This window comes from Staurois parvus, unplaced genomic scaffold (assembly GCF_062004578.1).
Source record: "Staurois parvus isolate SC_StPar_1 unplaced genomic scaffold, SC_StPar_1.0 ptg000446l, whole genome shotgun sequence".
NCBI lineage: Eukaryota > Metazoa > Chordata > Amphibia > Anura > Ranidae > Staurois > Staurois parvus.
Window position 1 is genome coordinate 2,475,233 of NW_028318242.1, and position 23,425 is coordinate 2,498,657.

Below are 23,425 nucleotides of genomic sequence, written 5' to 3' on the forward strand. Positions count from 1 at the left end.
CATTTCAAGTATCCATATTCCATACATGGCCAATCCCTGTGTAAGCAGATAACCACTGTAGCAGCCACCACCAGGTCACTTTAATTTTATAGCAAAGATATTATTAAACTAGCAAAAATTATATTATGTGAGATTTGGCAAGCAGAACCTGCAAAAATGTATTTTTTTTCTGTACAGCAAATCTTTGCAGTCATCTACCTCTCTCTTGGGCCTCACCTCCTATACATCTGGGACAGCTTATACATACAGTATATATAGTGTATTAAAGATAGAAACCATATATGGGAAAGATACAGTAGCTTGAATTTAATAATAGGCCCTTATGCGTATGTATAGTTAGAAATTTTTTTCCAATTTTGTATAGAGAAGGGAAGGATTCAAAGCCCTATCAGTTTATTTGTTTCTATTTATGCCCCATTAAAAAGCTATACCTGCAAGTCTTGTCCCAGAGATGCAACAGAAAGTGAAAAGAAATCTCTACAAAGTTAGTTATCACCAAAGCAGGGGTTCTCAGTTGAAGGATTTCTCGGCCGGTTCAGCAAGGACTGGCCGAGCGTCGATCCATCTATGGGCAGGCTGGTTGTACCCAAGTTGATCCATCCATCGACTTGAGTACAACCAGCTTTTCGGATTTTTTACATTCCATTACTGCCTACTGCTAAGTAGGGACATAGATACAAATAACATGATAGAGATTCTAATCATTCCCTATACCACCCACAGCTAAAAAAAAAAGTTATTCCTCTGCATATGCTTGCAATTGTGCGTTATGGCATTGTGCATTTATAATATCACTTTATAAATAAATCTTCTACACATGGGTCCTTCAAAATTTTTTTTAACCTTACCAGAGTGACTTCTCTACTATCTTGGTCCTGAACACTTCTTCTTGGTCTAGGTTCACAGTACAATAGCAATCTCGCATTTTATTTGGTCCTGGATACGAAGGGAGATTTTTTGCTTCACCTACAGAGGGAAGAACAAAACCAGTTTTATTAAGAGCTAATAAAAACAACAGCATCAGTATTCAAATAATCTTCCAGGATAAAGTTGAATTGCTTTATAAAGATCTGCTAATCATGGTGAACAACCATCTAACCTATGTAGGCACTTTTAGCTACTGTGGCTGTTGGCTAGTGAGAAGTGTATTTTGTAACACAAACTGGGCATACAATAGTAGAATTTCAAAGGAAAATTCGGGTAAAAAAATTTACAGATAATCTGTACAAAAAATTTTCAGTACATTCAAATGTCGTTCAAAAGTAGTTCAATATTTCGTTTGTTTTTAATGTTCCATTTTGGAATGAATGAACAAAAACCACATACACTGTTAGAAACGTGAACATTCGAGAAAAAGTTTCCATCCTGCTTCTTCAAATTTTGTCGTCACTGTGGTTGATTTGACCCCACTAGTAAGAAAAATGGGCTAACATTCTTACAATGTTCTTACAACAAAAAATGTCAAAGAAAATTCTAGTAGTGTACACCTTACATAGTACAGACATTGTACAGATTTGTACAGCATTTAGAGAGTACATTTTCATCATTCACATCAGTTCCTCGCCCAGTGGAGAATTTTATCCTCTCCCTACCGCAGTAGCATATCCATTTAAACATAGCCTATAGCTAATTGGGGTGGAATATAACCAGTATGCTTTTAGAGTGTGAAAGGAAAGTACCCAGGAGAAAAAAAAATCACGGAGATAAATATGTAAATTTTATGCACACAAGACACCAGCAACACAAGGCCATTGTATGAAACACAACAGCATGATGATGCCCCTATAAAACAATACACTTCTGCATTACTTAAAGAAATCATCATTGTTCATTCATTCAGCTTGCGGATATATATGTGATCCCAGATTCCTAGTATAGTTCTCTGTAGGCATCTTCAAGCCTCAACAGGAGAGGCTAGTTCACATTTCTTCCACACTTTCCATCACAAGAAAAGGAAAGCACACACGCAGATATAAAAATAGTCAGACTGATATGTAACTTGAACCCAGCTGTCTATCACAGGCATAGTCTATGAGAAAATATCCATTCAGTCCCCTCTGCACTAAGCATAGTGCATGCCAGTACATATTCTGGGAAAAGATCAAGACGGCTCAAGCTACAAATCCTCATATCACTGAGAAATTACACATCGATCCCAGCTGGGTGGCCACTGCTAAAAGAGGATGTGGACCCGCTGTCATTTCTGAGTCAGCAGCTCTCATCAGTTGTGCCACCTGAGCACAGCACTTTACTTACCGCCAGCAGGGATTCGATTGATGAAAGGCATAGATATTACTAGACACTGTCTATAAGGCACTACACTCTTAGGTTACTTTCACACTGATCCACCACGAAAACACAGCAAAAACGCATAGGTGGTTTTATCGAGATTTTTTGCCGCGCTTTCTGAGCGGTTTTTTAAAGAACACGTGATTTAAAAACTGCACCAAAAACGCTTCTCAGAAGCGTTGTTGAGGTGCATTTCAGGCGATTTCCATTGATATCAATGGGAAGAGGCATTTTGGGAGCATTTTTGTTAACTCCCCAAACATGCCCCAAAGATGCTGTAAGCAGGAATTTTTACACTGCACTGAATGCGCAACGCCTCAGTGTGAAGGAATACATAGATTTTTCTTGAGATTTCCAGGTGCTTTTTTTTAACGCAGAAATGCTTCCAAAACTCCTCAGTGTGAAAGTAACTTTAGGGCTCGTTCACACTTGACTGTTTTTCCAATTCTTGCCAAGCGCCCCTATAGCATTTGACAAGCATTGGTCCGGTGTTTGCGGAGCATTTTTAACGCTCCGCAAACGCCGCATGCGCGGTTTAGTGGCAGTTGCTAGGCGTTTGACAAGCATTAAAAACGCCACACAAACGCCTATAATGAAGTTTGAATGGTGGTAACACTCCGCAAACACCCTGCAACCGAGGCGCAACTCCATCCGGGCGTTTGCGGAGCAGCACCATAGACTTAAATAGGAGGCTTCAACTCCTCCTGACTCGACCAGAGGCGTCCATTTTGCCGCGATACGACGCAATGCAATGCTAACGCTCCCGTTTGAACAGCACCATGTGCTGCAATGTGCAGAATTTTCCCAGGTGTTTGGGAAACGGTAAAAACGCTTCCCAAACGCCTCTCTGCCGCTTGCTAACAAGGCTAGTGTGAACGTAGCCTTAGCCCTGGTTCACGCTGCCATGATTTCAGGTGCGATTTGGGAATTGAAATCGTACCTGAAATCAGATCTAATGAATGTGAATGTGAGTGTCTTAACATTTGCGATTTGCTGCAGCGCAATTTCAAAAGTAGTTCTTGTATTACTTTTCTGCAGTTTGTTGCAATTTCTCATACATAGACTACAATAGAAATCGCACTGCAAAACGCAATGCAAAACGCAAGAAATCGTTGGGAAATCTTCACAAGTTGCAAACAAATCTTCATAAAACGCAGTGAAATCGCAAACAAGACACGCAATTTTAAATCGCATCCAGTGTGAACCAAGCCCAACACCCTGGTCACATCAAGCCCAACTTTGAAATCGTACAACTTACAGCGAAGTTGCATGATTTCAAAGTCGGGGGACATACCGATTTCAGGTGCAATTTGCAAGACATCTGACACAGATGTCTATGCAAATCGCACGAAAAACAGTACATGTACTACTTTAGAAATCGGTTCAGCACCGATTTGACCGCTGTAATTGTGGACAATAGGGTGCGAATTGGCATATGATTTGCAAGTCGCCTGGCATCCAAAAATCGCAGCGATGTAACTGGGGGCTTAGCCCAGGCTCACACCACCACGATTTCAGGTGCGATTTGGGAATTGAAATCGTACCTGAAATTGGATTGAATGAATGTGAGTGTCTTAACATACGCAATTTGCTGCAGCGTGATTTCAAAAGTAGTTCTTGTATTACTTTTTCTCCAGTTTGTTGCTATTTCACATACATAGAAATAGATACAATAGAAATTGCACTGCAAAACGCAATGGAAAACGCAAGAAATCATTTGAAATCGTCTCAACTTGCAAACAAATCTTCAGAAAACGCGGTGCAAACAAAACGTGCGATTTTAAATCGCATCCAGTGTGAACCAAGCCTTACTTGTGAAGGCTGTTTTTTACAAGCATATAACATAAAGGTAATGCTGCACTATGTGTGTTTGTGAACAGAGTAAACTTTTACATTTCTAGAATAGTAGAACCACCAATAGCTACACAATTTACAAAACACACCCAAACACATTTTTTTCCCACTGGCAAATAAAAAATATATTTGTAAAAAAAGTTGCAATAGCTGTTATTGTATAGGATTAAAGTTTAACTTGTCCTATATAAATCTTCCTCCAAACCAAATATTACCGTGCAATCAATCAGCCTACTGACATCTCTAAAGTAAAATAAACAATTGTAAGGCCTTATGCACACTGACATCAAGTTTGTTTGTATTTGGACACATTTTTCTTGGCAGCGTCCTTCCCCAGAAGACGATCAGCTCAGATGCCTAAAAACTAGTGATGCACTGATATATCGGCTGTTGAAAATTATCAGCTGAAAATAGGGTTATGGGCGTTTTGCCGACAAAAAAAAAAAAGTGCCGATAATGATAATTGACTTCAATGCAAAATCACAACCCATTCACTTCAATGCAAAATCTCATCCCTTTGCCTTCAATGCAAAAACTCCCCCTTGTTGCCTTGTTGACTATAATGCAAAATCATGTCCCATTGACTTCACTGCAAAAACACCCCCTACAGACTTCAATGCAAAATTGTGTCCCATTGACTTCAGTGCAAAAGCACATTCCATTGACTCCAATGCAAAACCGCCTCTATTTAAAACTAAGTTCCACACAAAAGTGGAAGCTCTGCTTTTCTGCCTCCTGCCCCCCTCCGCTGCCACAGTTGGCACCTATTGGGGGGGAGAGGGGAGAAGGTACCTGTATTTGACTTCACTGAGCTGAGTTCGCTGCAGTGAACTGAGCTGGAAGTTTGGCACCCCCCACAGCTCTCTGGGACAATTCCAAGGTACCAGAGGACTGCAGCCCATTAAAAAAAAAGCGCAGCTCACTTCAAGCATCGACAGTAGGAAACCAGCCGTTTCCCTTAGTCAAGATGGCGGCCCCAGCACCCGACAGCTGATTGAAGAATCGGCTCAGGGTGAGGACACCGCTGGATGCATGGACAGATAAGTGCCCTACTATTAAAAGTCAGCAGCCACAGTATTTGTAGCTGATGACTTTTCTTTTTTTTCTGGAGAGGTGGTGGGAGCGGAACTCCGTTTTAAGTTTTTAATTTTATATATATATTATTTTATTTTATTTTCAGTCCATTTTTTGTGTGTTACTTTCAACAAAATTTATTTTACGTTACTGGATTGTATTTTTTAAATTCATATTCATTTAAATTCACAATATTAATTAAAAAGTTAAATACAATACAATTATATATAAAAAAGATTTTAAAAAAAAACTGTCCATTTCGGTTTCGGTTTTTGGCCAAGTGCATCTTGAATTATCAGTTTGGGTCCAGAACTTTCATTTCAGTGAACCACTAGTAAAATCGATGTCCAGTTACATGCTTTCATGTTTAGAAACTCTAAGTGGCCTACACATTGCAAAATACACTGTTGGATCCAGAATCCAATGCGTGACTTTTTTGTTGACTTTTGTGCTTTGTCATTCTCAGGGTAGCAAGATATTATAGTCATACTGGTTAGAGCGGATAAGTAGTGCTGATGACGAGGAGAATACTGTTAAATGTTTGCACAGCTACATTGGTACCATAACAAATTTATGAATTTCACCCAAATGTCAGTGGAGAGGATTTTGATAGCTCATTAGCTATTGTAAGATAGAGTATTAGCCAAATGAGTACAGGACTGGAGGCACATTTCCACAGAGGAATGCCCTTTGATTACTCTAAATTAAGCAACCATAATATATATCTACAAAGTATATGTAATGTACAGTATATGTATGCTGATTGCTTATGGGCAACTGGGCCTCTTCTATACTAAATATGGATTCCACCCACAGTGTCCAAAGGACAGTAAATCAAGGATTGTTAGAGTTATGTAAAGTGCCAGTGATAGTATTTCTGGTTTTTTTTGTTTGAAATACAATGATGTGTTAAGTATTTACTTTTTACTAATAAAATTATACTCTTGTACATAATGTCATGCATATGCTTATTTCTTGACTTTGTATTCATTTACATCTGTATTTGCCATAATTTAACTTCTAATTTCAGAAAACCTATACATTATAAAAATACATATAAAAATAAAAAGGACTCCATGATCTATTGGAAGGGTGATAGGAAATAGTAATAGCCATAGTAAACCTCCACAAGTACATGTAGAACCTAAATTCAAAATGGTTTGAGACAGATGCCTCTCTCGCGACTGGTCCACAAACTATTCAGCTTCTATCTTTCATATACGAAATTAAAAACAACAATGAAAGACAAAAGCTAAAATGGTTGCTATGTGCAACCAAACCTCTTCTGTTCTTGACACACTTCATAAAAGTAACCTATTATTACAAAAAGTGGCATATATAAGGCAGGGAATCTGACTGCCATGGTCAGGGGTCAGGCTTGGAAACCAGTAGCTATAGCAGTAGAGAGGCTCCATACTAACTGTACAAGTATGTGACCCTGGCTCATGACATAAGCTCCCCCGAGGTTCGGGGTCTAAGCACTAACCGGTATTCATCAGAGCTCTTAATGGTGGAGTTGAGTTTTGCTGCGTGTTAGTACCATGTCGCGGTCCTCGGGACTGCCCCATCAGGAGGTGAGGAAGCCAAGTCCAGTAGCAGATATAGCGGGTAGAGATCAAGCAGAACAGTAGCCAGTAAACAAGCCAAAAGGTAGGTAATAAGTGGTTGCAGGTTGGGATCAAGTGGAAGTGCAGTCGAGGACAAAGCCAACGGTCGGTAACGAGTGGTAGTGGAGATGAGGGCAGCTGCAGGTATGCAAAGGAGCAAGATATTGGCTGAAGAGAGCACAGTAATCTGGCAAAAGGGAAGTGCAGAGACATGGCTTAAATCACAAAGTTCATAGGGGCAAAAAGTTTTAGGTTCACTGGAAACAGGAGACAAGGCAAGCTTGTCCAAAGAAGTCACAAAAGTGTCTCACTAAGAATAGCTACTGCCAGATGCATTAGAGGTTGTGGGTTCAGATCCCCGTCCTGACATTAAACAAACATTACGTGCAGGTAGGCTTTCTGCACTGATTGATTCACCATCAGATAACGTTTGCTGAAAGTCACATTCAACAATTTATAAATAGCCCCCAGAGAGTACTGTCAGTAATTTGAGGCTAGGACAACAAATAAAAAATATACAGGAATGATAACCATTGAGCCATTGTTGTAGTCTAAGAATAAGCTATATACTTGTTTTATTAAAAAGAATAAAATAACATTTGCAATACTTGGATCAATTCTCATTATGAACTAAAAACTCCATGCCATTTTTTTCTTATAAATGCAAATAAAGTTCAACCCCTTTCCATTTACTACATAAAGAAACAAAAAAAACACACACAGACACACACACACACACAATTTGTATGGGATTTTACTGGCATAAATACATCAGTTTAAAATATGCCCATCACTCTTTATTTCCAACGTGTAAAAGACTCTATTCTTAAAAATCACGTATCAATAGGCTATTGGTACATATCAATAGTGCAACAACATACAATACTTGAAATACGGAGTTTCTAGTGCAAAAGCCGACATGTTTCAAAGTCAAATGACTCCTTCCTCGGGAATGGCTCTGCAATGAAGCTGAAGGGGCCCAGCCTGGTCTATATATATATTACAAATACAAATTATTTGATCATATTGTGCATGTCCTAAACAAATGTATTTTTAATCTATAGATCATATCGCCTTCATTGCAGAGCTATCCATGAGGAAGGAGTTAGGCTTTTGTGCTAGAAACTCTGTATTTCGAGTATTGTATGTTGGTGATGCAATATTGGTATGTAACAATAGCCTGTTGAAATGTGATTTTTAAGAATCGAGTCTTTTACATGATGGACATGAAAAAAGATGTGCACACTTTGAACTGATGTATTTTTGCCAGTAAAATCTCATACAAACTGGGGGGGGGGGCATGTTTTCAAAGTAATTTACATATTCTAGGGATGTGGGCAAATATCGGAGAAGACCTCAATGCTTTAATATCAGCTTGTGATATCAGGTTGGTTGCAATGGAGGAGATTCCTCATAGACATTGGAAGAAATGTTTCACACTGTGGTGAAAAAATAAAAGGCTCTGGAACTGAGAATGAGATAAGGGAGAAGTATGCTGGATTGACGATTGTGACAACACCAAAGGCCTAGAGGTTGGTGGGTATAGAATATTTCTTAGGTGATGGTATGGAGCTCTTGGATAGAAAGGACCAGGTTTTAGATGAATCCGTAGGTGTTGGTTCCCTGAACATTGCGGGGTCTAACATAGGAGGTTAGACATGGCAGATATATATTCCAGAATTCATCTTGACAATCATGAAGTGCAGGCACTCAAGTCAAGTGGCACTCTTTAACCACCTTTAAACTCAACATCAGTAGACTAATGAAAAGTGGCACAATGACAACAGGTTGGTACACTTATGAGCTCTCTGACAACTGGTAGCTTCTAAAAAAAGACAGAAAATAACATTTCAAGCTCAAAAACTTTACAATTTAAAAATAATAAACACCAGGATTGATTAAATTTGATTACCGGACTACTTGGTTTAGGGGATTCGAAGGCTATAGACCAGTTGCTAGGAGTGACCTCCTCACCCTCTTTCCTACTTTCATTTTCTGTGACTGTAGAACTGTTACTGTTGTCTTCAGCCACCTATAGAGAGCTTACACTGTGCTGGGGGGAGGAGATTATCTCCCTCTCCAACAATTCCTACAGCAGTGGACGCCAGTGGTCTGAGCCTTTAAAAAAGCTGGGGAGGGGCATATGGAGCTTTATACTTCAACAGTGTACTTATCCTATAAAATAATCAACAAACTGCTTCAACAGAACAATTTGGGATAAATAATTTGAACCAATCAAAAAACCCTGTTTTTAGCTGGCCAAAAGCAGGCCAGTCCTGTCCAAATGGTCTCAAAACATCCACAGCCACTGCAAGTTCCTCTTGTGATAATTACTATATTTGGTAGCATACCTAATGACAGGATTAGGCTGTCTTGATAGTGACAGGCAGGACCCGACTGGCCATAGGGCTCACCAGGCATTTGCCCGGTGGGCCAGGGCCACCGGGCTTAAGATGAACGGGCCACACAGTGGGAGTTAAGCGGCAACCGCGGTCTGGATGGGGCTAATACAGACTGCGGCCGCCGCTCATTTCCCACTGTGCGACTATGCCCAAAGCAGGGCCGACAGGAGGAGCGGCAATGACGGCTCCTGAAGACAAGCAGGAAGCGCCGCTGACACAGGGACACCTCCTCGACTGGCCGCTGCACTGAAGGTAGTGCGGCGGCCTCTCGTCTTCATTCGCGGCCGCTGGCACACTGTGACAGGTCTGTAGCGGCGGTGGATGGGGCTGTCTCAATACAGTGCCCCTTTACAGTGCAGTCCCCTTTATATCACAGTGCCCCTTTATATTACAGTGCAGAGGACTGCCCCCGTGAATATTCCGTCACCAACTGCCCCCGCAAATAGCCTTGCACCCCCCCCCCCCCCCCCGGAAATTGGCTGCTCTAAAAAGCCCAGACCTATTTTTTGTCCCAGTCCGGGCCTGGTGATAGGACTGCTGAACCCGTAAGGCAGCTGTCAGTGCCAGGATCATATTGGGACAAGGATAATGAATAAGGAACAAGGATGCTCATGCCATCATTGACCTCATATGGCCATATTAGGTTGCTGATGTCACCAGCATCCCTGCCCCTTTGTGTAAGTGAAGCTGCAAGGCAGCCCACAATTTTTGGGCCTGGTGCTAACAGCTGCCTTCCTGGTTTGGACTGAACCCAAGTTCATCCCTATAAGGGACCACTATACAATAAACAGAAGTGAAGGGCATGCATAATGTACAGCACAACCGTGGAAGAACTGTGCTCTGATAAAACCTAAAACCTGGAAAGAATTTTCAGGCCGTACTATTTTGTTGGTTTTTTTCAGAGTCAAAAAGGGATAAAGGGGATTAGTGTCAAAGGCTTTCTATTACTTTGCAATTAAATGCTTGTAAAAACACTTTCTTGAAGGTTTCAACACACCAGTCAGACCAATAAAATGAGTATCAATGCAAAGAGACTATTTAAAGGACAGCTAAATCTTCCGGTTTACTGAACAGGAAATCTTGCACACATTAGCAAGCAGTGTTCCTGAAGATCTTCACTCACTCATTGATAATGATATCTAAGAAACAATGACACCATAATAAATCCAGAAAGTCCATTTCTCGTTGGACATACATTATCCAAGACACTTGCAGCCAGACTGTGTAGTGTTTTTACAGTGCCTCTGGAGGCTGTGGTCTTTTGGGTCATGCAACTTCCATGAACTACAGGGTGGAGATTTACTAAAACTGGTGAGAACAGAATCTGGTGCAGCTGTGCATGGTAACCAATCAGCTTCCAGGTTTTATTGTCAAAGCTTAATTACCAAGATGAAGCTAACAGCTGATTGGCTACTATGGCTACCATGCACAGCTGCACCACATTCTGTGTGCACCAGTTTTAGTAAATCTCTCCCAAGATGTCTGCATATCAAAGTATATGTAAACCCTCAAGTTGTAAAACCCAATTTAAAATAGAAATGAAAGGTAAAGGTATTTGTGAATAGATATAAAAACATTATAAATACCTTTTTTATTTCCTTTTTTATAAGTGATCTCATAACCGCTAAGCTCCTTATGCAGCTGACAACAGAGAGCTGGGGGAAGAAAAACAGCAGCATATGGATCTTCCCAGTGAATGGCTGTGCAGGGGGGGCGTGTGAGCAGAAATCTACATATTTGATAGGAAAGCAGAGGGATCAGGGATTTCACACAGAGGAAGCAATGCAAAGAGAAGAGGATACTTTTTCTTACAAGCACATGGTACAGCAGGCACATATCAGGGATATAAAATGTTGGCTTTACATATCCTTTAAGATATTAGCTCCACTATTCTGGGTGCTTAAAATAGAAATGTAAGCACTTAGGCTGCCACCCTTACTGCCTCCCCCTCGCACTGCATACAATCATGTAAAAGAATTGCAGCTGGTGGGCAGAGACAATATCCCCCCGCCAACAATTTACATCTGGAGGAAAAGAGATTTAATCTCCAAATACAGAAAGGTTTCTTCACAGTGAGAGCGGTGAAAATGTGGAATAGACTCCCCCAAGAGTTGGTTCTGGCCAGCTCAGTGGATTGCTATAAAAAAGGCCTGGATTGTTTCTTGGATACACAGAATATAATTGGATACTAACATTAAGCTCTATGCACACGGGGCGTTTTAATAACGCTGGTAACGTTAGCTGTATAAAGTCATGTTAAAAAAAATGAGTTTTTCAGCATTTTTTAGCAGTTTTGCATTAGCGTTTAATAGGGTTTTGCTGCATTTTTTCTTGTTTCTTTCACATTTGCGGGGTTTCTTTACCAGAAAAAATTTTTTGGCCTCAAAAAAGGTCCAAAAACGCCGGTTTGACGCGATTTTCCAGGATTTATTGCATTTTACCACATTTTTCAGTGTTAGAGCGTTTTCACAGCTAAAAAACTCCTCTAGAAACCCACTAGTTCTGAGGTTTTTTTCCAGCCAAAATATGCCCCTGCCAAAAAACGTTGATTACAGTCTATGTGTGCATGGACACATAGGATAACATGCTGGGGGGCTTACTGGCTGTAGAAAAAAATGTCAAAAGCTAAAAACAGCCGCTGTAAAAACATCAAGTATGCATGACGACTAATATGTAAAGTTGATCCAGGGAATATCTGATTGCCTCTCGGGGGGATCAGGAAGGAATTTTTTTCCCTGCAGGAGCAAATTGGATCATGCTTTGCTGGGTTTTTTTGCCTTCCTCTATGGGTAGAGGATTATAACCATTATTTTTTTAATGGTTGAGCTAGATGGATTTTTGTCTTTTTTCGGCCAGACTACCTATGTAACCATGTAATTCCCCCATATTGTTGGCCCTACACATCACACAGAGGAGGCTGGGTATTTGTGGGCACATGACAGCATAGAAGATGTAAAGCAAAACAAAAAGAGGTGTTTACATTGCAATTTGTGCTTCATTGTAGGCAGCATGATGGAGGGCAGTGGGGCAGCAGTATTTAAAAGGTAGGTGTTGTGATGCCTAAATTTCTACATTTTAAGTGTCCATTCAGATGTATGCATTAGAATAATGTGGTGGGATAGGATACATTTTAAAGCGATCCCCAGTCACTAAACCAATGCACATCCACTGCACCTGTGCTAAAGTGCACCACAAACGCATGGTGACACACTACAAAAAGAGGGTACAAGTCTGATTTTAGGTATGTTGTGGTGTGTTAGCAGTGGGCTTCCATAACACTTAAAGGCATGACAGGGGCCCATACAACTATGTGTCTATGGTCTTCACTGGTCAAATGCTGTGTTGTTTTGACATCAGTTTAAAGGATAAGTTCACCTTTTGTAACATGTTACACCCATACGATCAGACCGGCCCTCGCTCCACCCGATCCCTGCTCTGACAGCTAGCGGGGGATCTTCTCCCCCCTTGCTAGCTGTCAAATTTTTTAAAAAGTGACCTTGCGGGGCTCCACCCACAAGGCCGCATTACTCATTCACAGTCATCTATGAATGAGAGACTACAAGTCCTGGCAGCCTTAGTGGCTGTCAGCTTGTAGTCCTCAATGAAATTAATTCATTCTTCCTGTCAGTATATCTTCTTGACCATACATCCCGTACCAGCAATCAGATATACTGACAGGTCTGCAGGAGACCTGCACGACACCAGTGATCTAGTACAATGCTTTACAGGCTCCTGCAGACAAAAATAATAAATGCTAAATTTTTTACCAGAAAAAAAATGTGCATTTATTATTTTTTTCTAAAAGGTGAACTTATCCTTTAAGATGTTTCTGAGATCATTTAAATTTCATTGACAGGTGCATTTCATCTGCACGTGCATTGGATCAGCTTCAATAGGCTTTTGCAATACCATAGACCTGTATGGGGAGAGAAGCAGTTTTAACCATCATGCACACTTGACGTTTTTACAGCTGCTGTTTTTGGCATTTGACGTTTTTATCTACAGTCAATAAACTCCCCAGCATGTTATCCTATGTGTCCATGCATACATAGGCTGTAATCAACATTTTTTAGCTGGGACATTTTTTGGCAGGATAAAAACCCTAAAATTAGTGGGTTTCTAGAGGAGATTTTTAGCTGTGAAAATGCTCTAGCGCTGACAAATGCTGAAAAACGCAGCAAACTGGCATTTTTGGATGTTTTTTGTGTCCAAAAAAATATAAATTTTGGGGGGGTAAAAAAACAAACTAAAAACACGACCGCAGGAACACGCCGCTAATCGCAGCAGAACGCTGCTAAACGCTAATGCAAAAATGCTTAAAAAGCTGAAAAACACATTTTTAATGTGACTTTACACAGCTAACGTTACCAGCGTTATAAAAAAGTGTGCATGAGGGCTTAAAGTGATTAAAAGCCCATTGACATTGGCTCCAAGTTCTTGGCTTGCATCCTAGCTCGAGAACAAGAAATCACTGAACACCAGGTTACCAGTGTCCACAGCATTTTGCTGTCAGCGATGGTCTACTTTCTGCAAACAATGCCAGGATGAAATTTAGAGGCAGTGATTTATGTATAATAAAAATGGAAAATGTCCACATTTGATCAAAGTATACCCTTGCAAAAAAAAACTCTGAGCAAATGTAAACACCTACATTTTTTTTAAATTGCTAAATGTATTTTTAACAGCTTTAAAATATAAAATTGTATAGGATGTTCTGCACACCAGCTGAAATTTCAGATTAGCCACAAAGTGGGAGTGCCTGCACTGATTCCTAACCACACACACACACAAAAATCCTCCATACCTTTCTCTGACATGACTTTTTTGGCATATGCATGATGACATGCTTTTACCTTTTCTATGACTCCTTCAGTCCTTATCCGCATGCTTCTCCGGGTCAGTGACTCAAACTATTCAAGCAAAACAGCTTGACAGCTAAGCACTTTTCCCAAGGAGAAAGCAGCAATGGCAGCCCCCCCATTTCTCTCAGAATAAGTTTCTCTGGACCTCAGGGACCGCTAGAAGCACAAGGAGCACTGCTGTATTTATTAGTAACATGTGTAAGAGGACCACGCTTACCCAAAAAGATCAAATGTTTTGGGTTTAAAGTCACCACATTAAACACTGGCTATATTATCTATGCTCTTATGATCTAAAAAAAAAAAATTAAAGGCTGGGGAGTGAAAAAATGATAAATCGCGTGTAGCTTTCTTTTTCACTGGGTGGGCTTCCTTTCCATTGTGATCATGACAACTCTTTAAAAAATTAGTTTTTATTTCTCACCAACCACTATCATGAGTAACATAGTAGTTATTACATACTTATTTAGCAGGGTTGTAAAAGTTTTTCTTTGACTGTCAAAATAGTGATCATTTAAAAAAAAAGTAGCCTAGATTTAGGCTGCGTTCACACCAATGCGTTTTTGTGCTTTTTGCAGAAATGCACTACAGTCCATTTAACATGGTTTCCTATGGAACACGTTCACATCTATTCTTTTTTGAGCTGCAGCATTTTTGGAAAGGGTCAGGGACTTTTTTAAAAGCAAAAAGCAGCGTTTTTGCTAAAATAGAGTTCAATGGAGAATCTGCTGAAATGCATGGTAGTGCATTTTTGGTGCGTTTTGCATTTTTATTCTGGCCAGCAAAAAAAAAAATCCACTTAAAAAAAAAAAAAAAAAAAGCTGAACAAAACACAAAATGATGTAAAAACGCATCAAAAACACATCAAGAACGTGTCAAAAACTGGTGTAGAAAAACACAAAATGAACTGCGAAAAGCTCTGCAAAACGGCCAAAAAGCAAACTGCATAGGTGTGAACGGAGCCTAAGGGCTCGTTCACACTTGGCTGTTTTACCAACGCTTGCTAAACGCCCCCATAGCGTTTGGCAAGCATTTGTCCGGCGTTTGCAAAGCGTTTTTTAACACTCGGAAAACGCTCCGCAAACGCCGCATGCGCGGTTTAGCGGCGGTTGTTAGGTGTTTGCTGAGCGTTAAAAACGCCCCACAAACGCCTATAATGCAGTTTGAATGGTGTTACCGCTCTGCAAACGCCCCACAACCGCACCGCAACCGCCGGCCGGGTGTTCGCGGAGCGGCACCATAGACTAGAATAGGAGGCTTCAACGCCTCCTGACTCGACCAGAGGCGTCCGTTTTGCCGCGACGCAATGCGATTCAACCGCTCCCGTTAGAACAGCACCATGTGCTGTAATGTGCAGAATTGGCAGAGGCATTTGGGAAGCGGTAAAAACGCTTCCCAAATGCCTCTCTGCCACCTGCACACAACGCTAGTGTGAACGTAACCTTAGACTTCCACAAAAACAGCTCAAAAATGTAATACTTAAGTCACAAAAATGGTTATTTGAATGCCATGTGGGAGATTTTCTAAAATTGGTGCACTCAGAATCTGGTGCAGCTGTACATGGTAACCAATCAGCTTCTAACCTTTGTCTATAAGGCTGGCCATACATTATACAATTTTCTTGAGATTTTTGGTTTAGATTTACCAAAAACCATATCATAGGAGGTCTAACCTAACAACACTTTCAGTTGTATCCAATTAAGCAGGCTCTTAAACTACATAGTTGAAGGTAAATCTAAAGGAAATTGGGCAGAAATTGCACAGAAAATTGTATAGTGTATGGCCAGCCTAAACCTGGAAGTTGATTGGTTTCTGTGCAGAGTTGCACCAGATTTTGCACTTTAAAATGAATCTCTAGGAAAAAGACTAAATATACTAGAGCTCTTCAAATGCTCTAGCTGTGACTCAACAGGGGGTGTGTCAGACCTCTGCAGAGAGACCACTGCTTTCAAACCTTCTCTACAGCATTTGTTTTCTGGGGGGGGGTTTACACCCCATTTGTTTTGATGTTTCTGTAGTATATTAAGGGTGTACACCAGGCACACATACTTTGATTTAAATATATTCATTATTAGCCCACACAGAATACAAATGCTCTTTGCATGCATTAAATGCCTTTGTAAAACCGAATATTAACTAATAAAAGTAGAATTATGTCATTTTGATGTACAGACCCTAAAGGAAGAGTTGGGGGGGGGGGGGCAGCAGGCCACCCACAGAACACTATTTTTAAACTGGTTCCTGCTGAACCAGCCGAACTTTACACCATTTATGGCTAGCTTTAGTGGTATGAGAACCCAATAAACCCATTTTTTATTTCTAAAATTACATTGGACCAGTGTTATCTTGTTCATTTAGATACAAACAATGAAGGAAACAAAAAATAAAGCCACAAAGAGCATTAGAGGAATCTCATGAACAAACAATTACTCATCTCTCCCATTCAAGTCAATAATGTGGTTAATTTCTTAAAGGGTATATAACAAATAATTTGCACTGAAGAAGCAGCGGAAACAAGCAACCAATGACCAACGCAATGAAAAAAAATCTGCGCAAGGTCATATGTGAATATATTTGAAGCTACTGGTTAAAGTGGATCTTCAACCTCTTTAATAAGCATGTCCCATGTTAATGCTAATGCTTAGTTCTTTCATGTTTGCATATTGCCTTTTTTAATTTATAAATACATTTTTTTTAAATATTCCCACCACTTCCAGTCATTTGGCTGCAGCAATGCACATCATAAAGGATGCCCCGTTGACTCCTGGGATATCAGTGTCATATCCCAGGAGGGATATATGGGTGGGGGGTGGCTTCATGTGCCCACAGATGCAATGGCTGCCAGCAGTATTTCTTCACAAGACAATAATCTACACATTTTGCAAGTGATAAATGCATTTAGAATTACAATGACAATAGCTGACCTATTTGAAACGCTGCATAAGAAAAATATGTTTTTATTTCAGTTTTGGTTAAGAGACTGTAGCTCCTCTTTAAGAAGCAAGTCTCTTTGGATTACAAGGGATCAAAAATTAGAAAATAAACATGTTCTGAAGAGTTTTCACATGTTCATCCAAAAGTGACATTTAATTACAGATAGAACTGAGGCAGCCCCTGGTTTCTTCTTGTAAGTCTTGGACACTCCAATACCAAGATCTCTCTGTCATATTTCCCAACTCTGTTCCTGTCCACCAAGGAGGTTTGGGTGTTCTTCTTGTAAGTCTTGGACACTTTAGTACCAAGATCTCTCTACCATAAATCCCAACTCTGTTCCTGTCCACCAAGGAGGTTTGGGTGTTCTTCTTGTAAGTCTTGGACTCTCCAATACCAAGATCTCTCTGCCATAAATCCCAACTCTGTTCCTGTCCACCAAGGAGGTTTGGGTGTTCTTCTTGTAAGTCTTGGACACTCCAATACCAAGAACTCTCTACCATAAATGCCAACTCTGTTCCAGTCCATCAAGGAGGTTTGGGTGTTCTTCTTGTAAGTCTTGGACACTCCAATACCAAGATCTCTCTGCCATAAATCCCAACTCTGTTCCAGTCCATCAAGGAGGTTTGGGTGTTCTTCTTGTAAGTCTTGGACACTCCAATACCAAGATCTCTCTGCCATAAATCCCAACTCTGTTCCTGTCCACCAAGGAGGTTTGGGTGTTCTTCTTGTAAGTCTTGGACACTCCAATACCAAGATCTCTCTGCCATAAATCCCAGCTCTGTTCCTGTCCACCAAGGAGGTTTGGATGTTCCTGCCTACAACTTTTGTGCTCTTACTGCATTCATATTTTGAAATGAATTAAACATCCAACAGGGAGAATGAGACTCCCTCATATTGGCTTCAGCAGGTCCCAGGACCTCAAGCACAGATATCTTATAAATAGAATCCTCAAGAAAGCAAAGTTAAAGTCAAGTTGTTTAACTCTTCAGCATCTACCAAAAATGGAAATATCAATTTTGGCTGGACAGATCCTTTAAATTAAAGGGATAACCAGCTTTAAATAAAAGTGTATAACTTATAAACCAGAGCTAACATGTTTACATTCCTGGTCATAATGGTTTCCTACAAGCCATAAACAAACTTGTTAAGCATTCTCTAGAGTACATTAAAGGCCATCTAATAAGTCCTGGGAGATGTAGAACAACTCTGAGAAAGCAGACTTGTTCTTGCCCCACTTTCTGCAATGTCTAACTGTAGAAACAGATGGATTTCTAATCACTGAATGGGATATATATCAGAGTGTGTAGGTCCATAATGTTGTTGACAGGGCATGCTCCACTGGTCTGCCTCCTTAATGTCTGTCTGCATATTCTGTATGGATTATCAGAACATTAATTATAAACTTGTAAACATGTTTTATATATGAGATGAAGTCTAGGTTTTACTGCCACAGTAATTCTCTGTTACATATTTTTTAAAAAGAAGAGGAGACTTGGAAGAAGGAAGTCTCCATTCTTACAGTGCCCAAAAATATTTGATGAGAGATCATGGTAACTCTATCTATATTAAGCTACCATGTAATGCAGTCTTTCTTAACCTTTGTATATCAGAGCAGCCCTTAAAATAATTTTCAGGTCACAGGGAACCCCTGCTAAAATTAATTCATGGGTGGTCATAGGGATAAATGTCCCTTATATTAGTGCACCGTGCTAGGAATACCCTCTTAGAGTGTTGGTCAAAATGCCACCCTTACAGACAGCTGAAAAGATCATTTGGCTCTGCCAAGTGGCATTGGGCCCAAAATTATATGGGCACCATTAGATGGGAGGTCAATTATCCATAGCTCAAGGAACCCCCTACAACCCCTAGATCAGGGGTCAACAATCTTTCTAAGCAATGGGTCAGTTTTCTGTCCTTCAAGGTTTTAGGAGAGCAGAAATATGGCCAGTGGGAGTAGAAAATACCCTGGTATCAGTGCCCCGTCATGGGTTTTATTGGGAGGAATAATGCCCCACTGTTGGTATCAATGGGAAGAACAGTGCCCTATTGATGGTGTCAGTAGCTGGAACGGTGCTCCATCATTGGTGTCAGTGGGAGGAAGAGTACCCCAAGGGCCATATAAAAGCAAGAAAAGAGCCACTTCACATCCCTTAGGATGCAGTTTGGAGACCACTGCCCTGGAGGAACCCTTGTTGATATCTATGATGGAATGTCTATGACAAGGCTCCTTAGCCAAATCTGACAGATAGGAACATTAGGCACAGGTGTAAATATAGTACATATGATGAGCTGCTGATTTTAAAATGCCTAATCTTGGTAGACACTTAATCCATGCATAGACCCCTTTACAGTTCGGAATTTTCATTAGCTACATTATAGAGACATAACATTTGGATTTGTAACAGCCATAGTGCTTGGACAGTACTGAGAAGGCTGATGGGGAACTCTCACTGTTGGCTCTACCAGTCCCAGAGAAGTTTAAAAGCAAAGCATGTTATTCCAATGGCTTGCAAACAAAAATAAAATTCAGATTTAGGTGGGACTCTGCCTTTAACAATGAGTTTCTGAATATGATGGTCAGCATCCCTATCACTATTTGAAAGGTATCTGGGCTTGTACAAGCATACAATGAAATCAATAAACAGTTCCCGAAGAATGGAGGTACATAGGATGCAGTTTTAGCTACATTGTTTTCAGTAGGTATACTTTTTCAGGTAATATTTTTCCAATTTACTTGAAAGGCACGTTTTATGAGTTTGCTTGCTTTTTCGAGTTTTGATTGTTAAAATCATATCTCATGTACAGGCTTGTAAATGTTTCCTCTAGTAGCCATCTGTATATGAGGAAACATGGTTGGCAATGTACTCCCTAATGATGAACTTTTCCTACTGTTACCATAAAGATACCAGTAAAAGCATTATATTATATCTGTTGAACCTGCTATAAATGTTATGGGATGACAACTTCCTGTGATCTCTGCCTCTGCTGACTGTTATCAATTAGCATTGTTTCCAGCCAGGGGCGGACTGCCAACTCATGGGCCCCTGGGCAATAGGGGATCCCAAACTCAAAAAAGCCTATGAAAAAGGTACCAGGGGCATCTCATGGGGCCCCCTACTGACCCCGGGCCTTCGGGCAGTGCCCGAGTTTCCAAATGGTCAGTCCGCCCCTGTTTCCAGCTATCTTTTTTGACTACAGAAACCCATCCATCTATGTTCTGTAGTCCCAAAACACTTCCTGTGCTAGGATGACAACATTATTCCTCCATGGATACAGTAAAATCAGTGAACGTTGTCACCCTAGATACTAAAAGGATCACCAAGTAAAAATAAAGGCTCAAAGACCTGAAAAAAGAAAATTAATGTAGCCAGCACATTTAGTAAGCTGCAATATATAAAATTATTGTTCTTAGGTTTGGATATGTCTTAGCCCTTCTGCTGCTAAAGCCATAGTATTACTTTGTGCACTTAAAGCGGTTCTTTACCCTAGGAAAAAAAAATTAAAAGTCAGTAGCTACAAATACTGTAGCTGCTGACTTTTAGTAAAAGGATAAATCATCTGTCCAAACATCCAGCACCTTCCTCACTCAAGCTGGTTCTTCACCAGTCTTCCGGTCCTGGTGCCGGCATGTTAACTGTGGGCAGCCAGCTATGACTCCTTGCAGCTTCACACCGGACTACCCATTGCGAATGTACGTGCCACACAGTGCTTTTTGAATGATCCCGCAGACTTCTGAGACCTATGACGTGTCTCAGAACGTTGTGGGCAGGGATGGGGAGAAGAGAACTTCCAGCGGATCCACCGCAGCAATCCGACTGGAAGTGGGAGCAGGTACCTGTCAAAACCACCCCTCCCACACACACTCAGGACTCAGATTACACTCAGCTCTCCTCTCTGAGCTGTGCAGTGTGTGACATCAGATCCCAACCCCCTGCCTTTGGAAGCTCAGAAAAACTGTGTAAATTCTGCACTTTAAAAAGATGTAGAGAAGAGATGGCTGCAGATAAACAGGTACAATTTATATAGGAGAATTAGTTTCACCTCTGTGTATCACCTGAAGCTAGCCACTTTATTAGGTACAGTCAGGTCCATAAATATTGGGACATCGACACAATTCTAACATTTTTGGCTCTATATACCACCACAATGGATTTGAAATTAAATCAACAAGATGTGCTTTAACTGCAGACTGTCAGCTTTAATTTGAGGGTATTTACATCCAAATCAGGTGAACGGTGTAGGAATTACAACAGTTTGCATATGTGCCTCCCACTTGTTAAGGGACCAAAAGTAATGGGACAGAATAATAATCATAACTCAAACTTTCACTTTTTAATACTTGGTTGCAAATCCTTTGCAGTCAATTACAGCCTGAAGTCTGGAACGCATAGACATCACCAGACGCTGGGTTTCATCCCTGGTGATGCTCTGCCAGGCCACTACTGCAACTGTCTTCAGTTCCTGCTTGTTCTTGGGGCATTTTCCCTTCAGTTTTGTCTTCAGCAAGTGAAATGCATGCTCAGTGGGATTCAAGTCAGGTGATTGACTTGGCCATTGCATAACATTCCACTTCTTTCCCTTAAAAAACTCTTTGGTTGCTTTTGCAGTATGCTTTGGGTCATTGTCCATCTCCACTGTGAAGCGGCGTCCAATGAGTTCTGAAGCATTTGGCTGAATATGAGCAGAGGTGGTATGCTTAGGATCATGAGCAGTTTCTTTCCTTCTCCATACTCTTCTCTTCCCATCACTCTGGTACAAGTTGATCTTGGTCTCATCTGTCCATAGGATGTTGTTCCAGAACTGTGAAGGATTTTTTAGATGTCGTTTGGCAAACTCTAATCTGGCCTTCCTGTTTTTGAGGCTCACCAATGGTTTACATCTTGTGGTGAACCTTCTGTATTCACTCTGGTGAAGTCTTCTCTTGATTGTTGACTTTGACACACATACACCTACCTCCTGGAGAGTGTTCTTGATCTGGCCAACTGTTGGGAAGGGTGTTTTCTTCACCAGGGAAAGAATTCTTCGGTCATCCACCACAGTTGTTTTCCGTGGTCTTTTGGTGTTGCTAAGCTCACCGTGCGTTCCTTCTTTTTAAGAATGTTCCAAGCAGTTGTTTTGGCCATGCCTAATGTTTTTGCTATCTCTCTGATGGGTTTGTTTTGTTTTTTCAGCCTAATGATGGCTTGCTTCACTGATAGTGACAGCTCTTTGGATCTCATCTTGAGAGTTGACAGCAACAGATTCCAAATGAAAATAGCACACTTGAAATGAACTCTGGACCTTTTATCTGCTCATTGTAATTGGGATAATGAGGGAATAACACACACCTGGCCATGGAACAGCTGAGAAGCCAATTGTCCCATTACTTTTGGTCCCTTAACAAGTGGGAGGCACATATGCAAACTGTTGTAATTCCTACACCGTTCACCTGATTTGGATGTAAATACCCTCAAATTAAAGCTGACAGTCTGCAGTTAAAGCACATCTTGTTCGTTTCATTTCAAATCCATTGTGGTGGTGTATAGAGCCAAAAATGTTAGAATTGTGTCGATGTCCCAATATTTATGGACCTGACTGTATGTGTAAGGGGTACAACCACTAAACCTAAAAACTTTATATATTTTCTGAAAGCAGAGACCCTGTCGAAAAAAATGGTAGTATTGGCAATTTTTTATGCCACATTAAACTTGTGTTACTGTTCATCAAATCTACATTAGTAAAATAAACATACTCAAATTAATTTTATGGCATACAAACACAATGTAATTAATTTTTTTAGTAAAATATAAAAGATAACATTGTGTCAGATAAATAGATACCGTCAAGCCTCATATTTGCTGCGTCACTGAACAGGAAAAATAAGTGGTTTTTAAAAGTCTTTACAGGTCACCAGCTTAGAATTACCAATGAATAGTGGCTCTACCATTGGTACTCTCACTTTGATGTGTGTTGCATCACACAATTTAGTGTGCATGCCCACCTGATGAGAGCTTTTGCAATTATATGTGGGGGCGAAGAGCTTTTAAAAAATTTTGGGTGTTATTTCAATTATTTTGAGATCATTTTAATAAAACTAATTTTTTCAAACTTTTTTCTTTTTGTTATGTAACTTCATTGCTATCACAATAGGGAGCTATAAATCAGTGTTGATAGGGGAATCTCTTCTGCAGTGCTATTGTGTTGTGCGGTGGGGAAGCTCCCCTGCCAACAGAACACAATTATTACTGTTGACGGCTACAGCCACCAGCAGTAATCACATGTAAAAAAAAATCTGACAGGCTGGTTGTACTGAAATCGATCGATAGATCGACTTGGGTGCAACCAGCATGCCCATAGATGAATAGAATCTTGGTCGGTCGTTGCTGAATTGGCCAAGATTTGATCCATCTATGGCCAGCTTAGTTTT

General features: G+C 40.5%; 1 protein-coding gene across 2 annotated transcripts in view; it reads right to left on the reverse strand.

Annotated features, from left to right (window-relative positions):
- Window positions 1-23,425, reverse strand: part of RASA3 (RAS p21 protein activator 3) — a 288,551-nt gene that overhangs the window by 188,305 nt on the left and 76,821 nt on the right. For both annotated transcript variants that reach the window (XM_089688122.1, XM_089688121.1), the window contains exon 2: window positions 849-966. In XM_089688122.1, the coding sequence (XP_089544248.1) occupies window positions 849-966 (118 nt within the window). The remainder of the gene's footprint in view (window positions 1-848; window positions 967-23,425) is intronic.